The sequence below is a fragment of the Neodiprion fabricii genome, chromosome 5 (assembly GCF_021155785.1).
Source record: "Neodiprion fabricii isolate iyNeoFabr1 chromosome 5, iyNeoFabr1.1, whole genome shotgun sequence".
In the NCBI taxonomy this organism is placed as follows: Eukaryota; Metazoa; Arthropoda; class Insecta; order Hymenoptera; family Diprionidae; genus Neodiprion; species Neodiprion fabricii.
Window position 1 is genome coordinate 16,297,307 of NC_060243.1, and position 12,390 is coordinate 16,309,696.

Below are 12,390 nucleotides of genomic sequence, written 5' to 3' on the forward strand. Positions count from 1 at the left end.
GAGAAGTAGCCGTCTAAGCGGCATAAGGGCCTTAAAAATGGCTGTAAAAAAGTTGAGCAGGCTCTTAATAACCGAAACCGGTGAAATCGAATGGTTAATGCGTTTTGGGTTCAGGAGTCATTGTTAGTTCCAAGATTTTTCCGAAATGTGTGATTCAAATAATTCGAAAACTACTGGAATCATCGGATCAAAAATTTCATCCGGTTTGGATCAAGCAGAGTCGCGTCGATTGGGACAAAAATCATAAGAATCTGTTTGTCTGTTTTCAAGATAGCGTTATTTCAATTTTGTTATTCAATCAGTGATTGATTCCAAAATCTGGTCGATTTTAGATTAACAAAAGCCGCGTATATTGGGACGAAAATCATCGAAATCTATCGATTCGTCTCCGAGATATCATCGGACAAAAATTGATCACACAAAAACCCACTCGAAAATTAGTCAGTGCAGGTGATTCTCTATACTTAAGTGAAAGCGTCGAGATTGGGTGAATCTCAACTTTTCATTTTCGAGGTGATTATAGTAGCTATCCACCCCTTCCTCTTCTCCGAATATATAGAAAAGCGGGAAGTTAAAAAAGGAAATCCAGCAACAACTTTTCAGTCGTCAGACAGTTATTTTTCATGCCTTTATTCCATACCTCAGAGAAAAATGCGCAGTAAGAACATAAGTTTCCATAAAAATGCAATTCGAAGGATTACATGTACGAGGCGCAAGTAAGGAAGGCTATTCGTAGTATTCAAGGAGATTCCTGCAGCTCCTGATAGGCAAGTTTGATGTCGACGGTTCCTAGGCGGTGACGCAACTCGTCGAGAACTCTGGTTTGAATAAGATCCACGTCCTCGGGAGGGCAATAATCGTCCAGGCTCGACCTGCAACATTTCAAAATTGATGAATTATCAAGTAGAATAGATGTACCAGTTCTAGCCACATTCATTTAGTCTAATTTGAGGTTATAGCCGCGAATGACACCAACAGCGGTACTCATTTGAGAAGAAGAAAGTGTTGCAGATATTAAAAACTTCTGCCCAAAACCTTCTCAAAGTCGGATTCTACTCGTAAATGTCGAACAATTGAACAGATCCTCGAACAGATCGAAATTCGAATTAAAAAGTTGAGAATTTTATAAAGGTGGCCGCAAATTACACACTGACCACAAACGGTGTGTCCTTGAAGATGTTCGAACCTGTTTAGCGGTATAGAGTTTATACAATTTCAAGTAGAAAATGTTTGAGCAAAAAATTCTTTTCGTTTAGTCCGGTGGAAGTAGAAAGAATGCGTGGGTTCATCCGAAGGTGACTTCAGACGACTTGTTTTTACCGGAAGCACGGCGGTGGCGAAGCGGGGATGGTCGCGGGTTCTAGATATATCGATTTTTCACGTCAGACCCGGAAGTAATCGAGATAACTCCATATTCGTGACGACAGATGGCGAGAGCTGCTGCTTTACAACTTTTACTTATAATCGATTAGATTCCCGAAATTTTCATCGTCATAAAATCTGTCTAAAAAATTCGCAGAGGTTCGAGTTATTCAAATTGGTTGAGTTTCGAGTCACTTACAGCGCTTGGAAGTCATTGAACGCTATTTCACACTCAACACAACAATAGCACGTGTGGTTAAATTACGATTTCATTGGGAGTTGAAGTTATCAGTACGATTGAACTGGAAAACGAACAACTTAATCGAAACGTTCGAAATATTCCATTGCAACTATCTGAAACATTCCAAGAACCGCAAAATTCAATTGAAACGTTTTCACTATTCGAAATATTTAAACTAGTCTAATTATTCCGAAGATTCGAAATATTCATTCGAGATCTTCGAAACATTTGAACTATTTCAAACAAAAATTCGAACCAATCGAAACGTTCAAACTATTTGAAGAAAGCCTGAATCATCAAAACTGTTCAAAACATTTGAATTTTTCAAAATTTCTTCAACAGATTGATATTATTCAATTTGAAAACAACTATGTAATTCGTGTCCAATTATTCCCAAGCCCCTAAAAATTGGACAGCAAACAACTGCGGTCTATTTATAATATTATTAATCGGACTACAATTATAAAAAAACTCATACCGTGCACAAAAATATCGACGGCAATTACAACATGGAAGAAACAGCATCATTGGTCGACTGTAATTCGGTGATTAATAAACCCTAAAAATATGAATAAAATTTTTTTTGAATCCGGTAGGAATTCTCGTCACTGTACGAAGCTGCCATCTGTCGCAAAAGAAGCGAAGTCCGTGGATCGGGCAAAAGAATTTTGTTCACCCCTGTGGTTCCTTTCTCCTCCCTTTCACCTCCTCCTTCCCCCTCCTCGCGGTATTCTCCCGGTTTCTCGATCCGTTCTCATCCCCCCGAGTATTTTCCGAGGCTCCTACGGGGTGGGCTTAAGTCGGTTCGAGGTGGAGCCCGCGTCCTACCCTGACCATAATCAAACCCACCCTTAGCCCTCGCCCCACCCCGTTTCCCGGCATAGCCTGCTCTCGGCTATACTCGCGCCATCTATGATCGCGTCCACGAAGCGGAGAAATTCAATTTGGCAACACTGAAAGGCGCGGGCTGCGGCCCGGAATTCTTCTTGGCCGCGCGTTTTACACTCGGTGCGGACAGAGATAACCGAATCTTGCGCCGCAGCCGGAATTGCGTGCCTCCGCTACTCGTTTTCACGACTTCTTTAACATCCGACGAATCAACATCGCTCCGGAAGCGGTGAGGCAATTTTTTTCCCTTCTCGTTGCGCGTCGTCGTCTCGTTTTTACCACCCGGAAAAACTAAGCGTTAAAAGCGACTGATTTTCAGTTGCGTATTAACTCGAGAGAAGGTTTATCTACCGTACACATTATTTTTCCTTCAATGATGGACGTTTTTTACTATCAGAGATTCGTGTTATGCTGGAAGTTTTTTTTTTTCACCTTCATTCTATCTTACTTAAAAGTTTTTCTTTCAATTCAATTGAATCTGTTTAATTGGTGTCATTAAATTTTTAGTAGGCTCGTGTAAAACCGAAAATTCAATTGCCTTATACATATAATCGAAGCTTTTTACCCCGAAGCAACTAAAGTTTACTTGCATAACGTATAATGAATCTAATAGAAGGCTTATCCACATGTGTTCAATAATATTTACTCGAATCAAAGACGTTGCTTTATTCTCAAAAACTTGTGTAACTTTGACAAAATTTTTGTTTGGTCGACGTATACTAAATTGCGTCTTCAAAAATTGATGTATTACTGTAGCGTCTGCGTGTCCGATTTCTCCTAATACCCTAATTGATATGTTCACGTGTCGAATTATAAAATATTTTGAAAGAATTAAGCTTGTTATTTATTACATGATTTATCTTGTAAACTCGATAAAATGTATAAGGAATCACATGACGAATTACTAAAGCACGAATCATCAGATACGCTAGATCAAAAGTCATATAGTTTACTATATATCTAATGTTTCGTGCATTTTCGTACCTCGTATTTCCAACAAGGTGCCGTAGGAAACAAATTATTTGACCGACGTGACTGTAATTTGGAGAGAAAAGTGTCTACATTTGGATTATATTCCAGTAATTCCTTCGGACCTTTCTCACATCCAGTTTTAAAATTGCGAATGTTGAAACTTTTTCGAAACTCACAAATTCTGCCACGCCTGTTTAGGAGTTTTTCCAAAATATAATTTTCAATCATATACAGTGCAGAAGTAAATAAGTTTCGTAGCTACAGATTTCCGGAATTCCGATTTGATTTTAATATGAAGAAAATGTTTTCCACATTTAGACGATGTGACGATAATTTTTTCAAACCTTTTCCAAACTTGGTTGCCAAATGGCGGACATTCAAACTTTTAGAAACTTCGTAACTTCTACGTTATTCAAGATAATTAATTGAACCTTGAAATAGAATTTTCTGCTACTGAAGTATATTTCCAGGAATTTTAATACCTAAAAACAACTCGGTGCAAAACAGTACTACTATTTTTTTTTCACCTCCGATCGATGATAAAAATTTTATCCGTTATAGTGACTAAAACAGGTATCGTTAAAAAAACTGCTTAAATATTGTTGGAATTATGAAAAATGAGGTACACGTAACTATTTTGCGCTATCTTCGATCCTTTTTTGGTAATTGCAACGCAAAATCAGTTTGTTCGGTTTAACTCTACTTTTTTACTTAAACAAAGCTTTAACGTCAATTTATCGTTGCACGGGCATTAAATTTTCGCAACAGTTACAAGAAAATTTAGTAACCGTGATCGTAATGAGAAAGAATAGTAACGGATACTAGACTTTCCGGTAACAGCTACAAAACTAATTTTGCATTTTCTACCTAAAACTATATTTTTCGGTTGTGGTAAAAAATGAAAATAGTTAACCTTTTCAGGACGGGAATTTTTACGTTGAAATAGACCTTTTATCTTACACGAAATTTGTGTATAATATCAATGAATTTCTCACGTCGAGTATCCGACGAACCCAGTGGTCGAAATTTCGACCACTCCCGTCTGCAACGTAAAGTCCAATTGTAAAAATTTGATTTGGCGAGTTAGGAGTGCTTTACTACGTAATTGGATACGCTGAATACGAAAAAAAATAGTAAAAGATGTCCAGGACACATCCTTGACCTTTAAAATTACATTTCAAGGTCAAATTTATCGCTTCTTCTATTTTAACCCGAAATTGATAAGAAATCCTCCGCAAGAAAAAACGATGTGCTGATCTGCCGACAGAAACTAACGGTGATCAAATATTTCGACTTTATATTCACCTTGAAGATGCGTTTTACCATACGCGATACTATTTTTTTCGAATTCAGTGCACCAAAATACGTGGGTATACCAATTTTCAGGTCGAGATACCGAAGAAAAAATTTGACCTTGAAATCACTATTTCAAGGTCAAATATCCTTCCCATAATGGTTACACTATTTTCGCTATATTCAACACGTAATATTATCCCCAAAACAACTCGAAAATGTTATGATACTTTAGTGGTCGAAATATCAACCAGTCCCGTCCTTAAAGGGTTAAAAGGTTAAGGACCGAGCGGTAACCGGAAATAAAAATTTCCCTCAGTGTATAAGATTATTTGAAAATTAAAAATTATTCGAAATCAATATTAAAAATCTTTTATAAACTATGAGTAGTAGAGTGAAAATTTTAATTTATTTATAAATATATCTACACATGAGCCGTCATTAGGTTTGAAATTCATTCATTTATCCATTCCACAATTCATACATTCCAGGTGTATATGGTTAAAACTGGTGGATATTATTGTGTTTATAAATAATTGTGAATAACCGTCTTTCGTCAAGGTACTATATTTGTTTATTGCACTTTTATTATTTCTCGTTCTATATCGTCTCTTTTTAAATTTGGGCTTGGGTTTTGGAGTGTTTAATTTTTAATTTAATAGGTATGTCCTCGTAGTTCAGATTTACTTCATTATTTTTAATTGGTCGATTTTGGATCGATTAGGAGTTCTTTTCAGAGAGAAAAACCTCCGCACCTCCTTCCTCCTGGAGGGACGTGGATCAAGCCACCTAATTTTCTCCTTAAATTTGCGACCAGGTGCCCCACTCCCTGGGTCTAACCTCGTCCGATCGTGTCGTGTACAATGAGCGGTTATATTTGAATCATTACAAGTGACGATTCGCCATTTGCGATTTCATCGAGTCACGGGTACCAACCTTGCGATTGTCACTATTGTCGGTGGCGCTGGTAGAGCGGCGAGAAAAGCTCTGAATGTTCCGGTTATCAGACGGCTCAAGTCCTGCTGGGTAGTCACGTGATGCGGCAGGTCCGTGTCGTCCCTTGTGCATCCAGCGTCGTGGACAAGTGTCCAGTCGACTTCCGACTCCTTGTAAACCGCGGTGACTTCCCGAAAGATACGCTCGACTTCTTCGTACCTGCGACAAATATTCCAAATATTGCGTCAGTGAAGAAAATCTCAGGCGCGTTTTCTTTTGTCGGTTATTAGTACTCGCAAGCGTGATGTATAATCGGTATCAATGATTGTTATTCATCGTAAGTCGATCGTCGATTCGATCATCGACGAAGTATAATTTCGAAAATCATTCATTATCGTCTACTATTTTTGCGAAAGAAGAACTGTCTCATCTGTTATCGAAGCATAAAGAATTTACAAGAACATAGAGTTCGCTGTAATATTAATTGTGTTGTCTGAAACATCAATCAACGCTGACCAGAAGCTATTCGTAATCCTAGAAAGATCATCGTCCAGCAATTCAAACTGCTTCTTTCCCATGTGATCCTAAAATTGAATCAATTATTTATCAATTATGGGAGTTTCAGGTTTGAAAGTGCGTTTTTCCCACCGTACAAACACAGTACAAACATATCTGGTATAAAGGTTCGTGCAAACGTAGTAAATTCTAGTCAATACACAAAACACAGGAGATAACTATTTAATTTAGTGCTTATTTTTTTATATATACTTCAAGTATGTTTATCACGTAATCTTAGGATCTAGTATTTAGATGCACGTCTTTTATGAGACGATCCAAGAGGTCGTGAAAAAGTTCAGCGTTCGAGGAAGATAAATAAAAGAACAAGAGCACAATTGGAAGGGTGGGAAAATCAGGTCGAAACCCGGCCACTTGGGCTACTGAAGAGAGAAAAGTTACCGTGCTTATGCAGCACTCTTCCTACTGTTTTCAGCTGTTACTTGTAGAAAAACCACAATTTGCAATTTCGTGCAAATTTCTTACAATTTATATTTGTTGAGAGATTGTTCTCGACTGTGATGTAGGCAGAATCTCTTTGGAATCATTTTTTCTTAATTTATAATTCGATTGTAGGATGATTTTTTACTTCGGGAAATTCGCTAGAGGACGGCTTAAATTTCACAGTTATAAATCAAATTGTGGACAAAAGGAATTCAAATGACTCGAATGTTCCTTCAATCAAGGAGCAATTAGTTGGAAATCACATGATAAGAACAAATTGTCTTGCGGTAAACGACTAATGGTTTCAATTCGTCATTGATATCGATGTCGAGTATTTTCTGCTGATTTTTATCTTATCGCATACTTTACGTGATTTCCAACCGTGTTCTAGGTAATCTTCAGTGATTCTTTGGGATCTGGAGATCCGCATAGAATATTAGGAAATCAAGGGACATCCATGCAAATCATTGATTCCTATACACTAGAAATCAACGAAAATCACATCACAAGGTAGAAATTACTCGAAATCAATGTTCTCGAATGGATATTATCATTAAACTAATTTTCAAGTGAGTAGCATTCCAATTAATGGGTTAAAAAAAAACTTGAGGTTCTTCTGGTTCCATGACATTGATACTTGACTTGGTCAAATCTCAATGGAATGATTCTCCGCATTTCGAGTTCAAATACCGAATCAGAAATGAGTTAACGGTGCTCAGAATCAGTAAAGTGTCCTTGAATATGCTGTTATTTACGTGTAAATGGTCCGCTGTAGCCATACAGTGTGGACTCCATTCCCGAGGAATGGAAGGGTAAAAGAAAAAAAAGACTAAAGAAAACAAAAAAATTCCGAAAAAGACAGAGGAAATATTAATGCGACACGAAAAGCACGGAATTACGAATCAGCCTTGTCGTCATTTGACACCAAATAGCCATATAGTCGTGAAGCTAATGTCAGTAATAACGAAGAGAAGGTACATAACTGCCATGCTGGTCACTAATATGCTGCGGTAATGCGCCCGCTCCACAGTCGAAAAGCCGTGCAAGTTGGCAGACGCACTCGTCGAGTGAACTTGGGACGCCCAAATTACGGGTTTTAAAAACAACTCAACCAAGGCAAAATGCTTGTCTTCCGAAACCATGACGTTTATTTCTCACCGTCATGAATCGGTCCCCATTCACACGTTACGCGCACCATATTTGGTTAACGACGTTGTGTTTTGCTGACTTAAAACTACGAATCGGCATCGCAGTTGGAAAAGATGGATACTCTGATATCTCTGATGAAAATGCGGACTGTATGTATCATAATTTGATGTCAATCTAGAAATACCATCGGATGTTCAAATTCCCAATAGTAGACCAAGCATCGCCGGATTCTTGTCAGTTTTAACATCACCGTTTTTTTACAGTGCAGCAATGACGGTGTTAAAGTGTAAAGTGCCAAGTATGAGAATAGGTAATATTTTTAATAGACTTTTTACCTGTTATCACAGTATCATCTTGGAAACTTCGTACGAAATTATTTTAATACCGAATAAATAGCGCCATGGATTCCATGAAACTTCACCGTCCAACAACGTTTGTGTTATAATGCAATCGTTCTTTTTTTAGTGGTATAGTTTTTACCATCAAGCTTCACAATTTGTAGATGAAATTTGCCACAACTGACAGGTGATGTCGTCATTCAATTAACAGGTTGTGGCGTTCAACGCAATCTGATCAAATTCTACTCTCATTCGAATTCAATTGTCCAGTTGACGGAAACCAATGTGACACTTTCCTTTACGAGGTAAATTACGTGAAAATTCTTCTTTGTTTGTAATATGTAATATCGCCTATGAGAATCGTGAGCAAGAACGGTAAGTCGGATCCATGAAAGAGTCTTCAGAACGCGATATCTTCGGAAATATTTGATATTTCACTATGAAAATGATGAGAAACCAATTTTCAAGTGTCTTAATAACTGATGCCTAATTACTTTGAAAAAGGATGAAGATGAGAAACAGGGAAGAACCAAGGAGACTTCGTTAAAGCGTCTCGTTGCGTTTAAGGGAAGCTACTTTTCAAAGATCTCCTGCTTAATGATATCCGTATCTCAACCATGTGCAGCCAAAATTACTTTTCATAATTCGCAACAGCGTTTCTCGAAACTGAAGTTGCAAGCGCGGAAGTCGAATTTTCATGAGACTTTTCTTCAACGTTTTTTATCTGTAAAATATGCAAACACGCATGGATTTTACTCTGGTAACTGCAGCGATGATGAAGTAATTAACTTGGCATACTATGACGTTTATTTTCGTGTCTTTCGGTTATACTGATTCCTTCGTACTCGGTCGCGTTTTTTTTTACGATAATACGTCAGCTCTTGACTTTTAACTAGAGAAAAAGCCATTTTGCCAAGAAGAAATAACACAGCGTTGGACTTGATTTAAAATTTTTTTTTTTTCCAATTAGTTAAACAATATCTGCGGTTCATGTATCATCTGTATGTTTAGGCTATCTTCCTCTATTATTTTACACTGTTAACGTCCGAGATTTTAGCATAAATAATAACCGAGTAAATTCGTGTATTTAGTTAAACAAACAGATTTGATATTGCAATAGCTAGAGAATGTAGCATTGAAAACTATAATCACGCTAAATAGTTACTTGTACCAAATTCCCCTGTGAACTCGAACCAATACTTAAACCATCAGTGTAAAAATTTCCATTTCTCCAGAATTTTCTAGTATATAATTATAAGCGATGATATTTTTCCTCAATTCTTATCGGTATACTGGTAAAAACTATCGACGAAAACCCCTCACTGTCAAATATCAGTAAATCCGAAGATCGTTCGCGTTGTTGCTTACGGTGATTTACACACTTCACATGCCAAGTGCATTTTAACTTTTTCTTATTGAAATGCAATCGCCATAGCCTCACGGACAGGTTTTGGGGTTAGATACAGTGTTGCCAGCGTGAGATATCGTTTAGTACTAGACGGCAGCGCCACATCGTAACAGATTTCGAATTTTCGTACTAAATTGGCGGTCACTTCGAATCAAACAGAGTACATAATGAATACATCAAAACGTTAGCATTTTATTGTTGTTGTTTTCTTCTAAATCTCAAACTAACATCGCAGCTTGCATTTATAACAGACCGTCTGATCACGATTCACAGTTCTGACTTATAAAACTATATAGTAGAACAATAGTTTTTATATTCTCTTACATGTTTCGGTTTCGATTTTCGGGAAATTCGTCGAAAACAATTCGTCGAATAATAGTTCGTCCAACCCAACACAACCCAACAAACACAAATTCAGAACAACAAAATGCAACACAACTCAACTGATCCCACTAAATTTTCATTCGATTGGTTTGAATTGAATTGGTTTTTTTGGTTTTGTTATTCGATGCATCATTTTTTCTCAACAACAACAACAACAACAACGCAAAAATTTCCCTAGGGATTTCATTCGTTTTCGAGTCTTTTTTCGTATTAGGGTACCGAAGTTGAAAAACGTACTAAATTGACAAAAGGAGTACCGCCATACTAAATACTTTGAAAACGTACTGGATTTAGTACAACAAATTGTACATCAAACTGGCAAGACTGTTTGGCTAATCTTGACCGATGTTTGTTCGGATGGAACCACTGAAACATAAAAATACTGGAACGCTTTCTGCGGTGGTGGATGTTCCGTAGAGAGAGATACCTCGGAGGTGAAGTTCTGTCTCTTTCTACCAGTTACCGCGCATGCGTGGAACAGTCTAACCCGACATCTAACGTCACTGATTTGCGAAAGAAGACTCGCGCGAAAGGAGCACTGATCTCCTGTGTACAAGCTTTCTGAAAGACTGTAACGGTGCGAGAGAGACAAAACTTCACCTCCGTGCTATCTTTCTCTCTCTCCGTAAAGTCAGCCGTATACCGGCCATCACGGAGTAATAGGAAGGAGAAAACACTCGAGCAGGACTTGGCTCAAAAGCTGGCCCAGTTTTTGGGGCAACGTAAGAAGAATTGTCAAGGTGCGATTTGAGCGCCTCTTGCGGTGTAAGCCCGTATAGCGCACTCACCCCCCTCCCCATATGATCTTACGATTCGCCGTTTGCAAACCTTTTCCTCGGATTTAATGTCGGTTGAGATTAGAAAAGCAATCACTCGGTTTTCACTGTTTTTTAGTCACTTCATATGCGTATTTTACGAATTTACGGAGTATGTTTATAAAACGGAGGCGTATAGGTTACGATTGCCGCCCTCTTTTTCTTTTTACATTTTATAGCGAAAATTTCACACTTTTTTCCGTAAGGGGCGCTCAAATCGCGTTTAGACAATTCCTCTTACGTTACCTCAAAACTGGGGACAAGTTTTATCGCAGAGTGTTGTCTCCTTCCTACTACTCCGTGCCGGCCATGCAGCGAGTTGTCTAGTATCGTTATATTTTTCAGTGGACGGAACGCACGTTGCGCGCTCTGCCGGCCGGCTAATCTAAAATGGATTAAAGTGTGCCAGGTGCCACGAGTTGATAAGCATCCCATATCCACCGTGTTAACTGTTGTAAACGTATCGGTATATTTTTATTATTCATCCTCAATTTTTCTTTCTTTTGCATTACATGTGTACTGTGTAGACATACGGAGTGTTGGTAGTTTTTTCCCCCCTCCTTTTCCTCCCCCCCCCTCCATTCCGCTTTCTTTTCTGTTTGAAATATTAATTATTTCCTACAGCTACGGACACTGCATCGGTTGCACCTGCGGTGCCCTGGTCACTTTTCATTCAGAAACCGGTGTTCCATCTTGACATCTCATCGCTTGTACAGCTACGTGATACGCATGTGGACTGATCCACCGATTTTCGGTTGGTTTTTGTAGTGGCAAAACTAATTCTTCAATTTTCGGGCATTTAGATCTTACCGTTTGTGAAAAACACGCGGGAAAATTTCGTGAGATTTATAAACTCAACCTTTTTCTTCGAATTTTCAACGCTTGCTGTTGTCTAAAAAAAATATCACTTGATACGTTTTCATTTATAAAGGATTTATCTATTCGAAAACGAAATTTACTCCAAGATTGTTTCTCGGAAGATGACGAAAATCACGTTTTTTTGACGAAATGTTTAGTCCTGTACGTACGAAGGAAATATAAATAGACTATTTTTCTTTTTTACGATGAGGTCGTTACTTTGTTGTAAATCCTGAAATTTTCAGAGTGGGATGCGAATGGGATCATAATTAAATCGGTATGTGTCTTCCAGGAATGACAAATTTTCTGAATTCAATATATTCTGTGTCCTTGGGATATTGATACAGATTTAATAACGATCCCGCTTTAATCCTATTCTAAAAATTTTAGGATATACTCAAAAACATCTAAATCTTCACACGAAAGTAAAAATAATAAAAACAATTCATTTTTATCCTCTTTGCATCTGAAGGACTGAAAATTTCGGAAAACGTGTCTTTCTGAAAGTTCCCAGGAATCTAAACGGATTTCACGTTCAGAAAGAGCAAATTGTTTTACGTAAATAAACTATCACGTTACATTTTTTGCCGACGACAGGAGCGTTAAAAATACGAAGACGAATAATAGGGATGAATTTGAACATGTGATAAAATAGATTAGAATGTTTTTTTTCGAGCGATAAAGCTTAATGGTCTTAAAATTGTAGGATTCCCGTATCTTAACGACACTGTTAAAACATCCAATAAT

General features: G+C 37.8%; 1 protein-coding gene across 1 annotated transcript in view; it reads right to left on the minus strand.

Moving 5' to 3' along the window:
- Positions 1 to 614: 614 nt before the first annotated feature.
- The window catches only part of LOC124182706 (UPF0489 protein C5orf22 homolog), an 801,650-nt gene continuing 789,874 nt past the window's right edge, over positions 615 to 12,390 (minus strand). The window contains exons 7-8 of the mRNA XM_046570295.1: positions 5,693 to 5,911; positions 615 to 872 (exon numbers count right to left, since the gene is read on the minus strand). Of these exons, the coding sequence (XP_046426251.1) occupies positions 740 to 872; positions 5,693 to 5,911 (352 nt within the window). The 3' untranslated portion in view covers positions 615 to 739. The remainder of the gene's footprint in view (positions 873 to 5,692; positions 5,912 to 12,390) is intronic.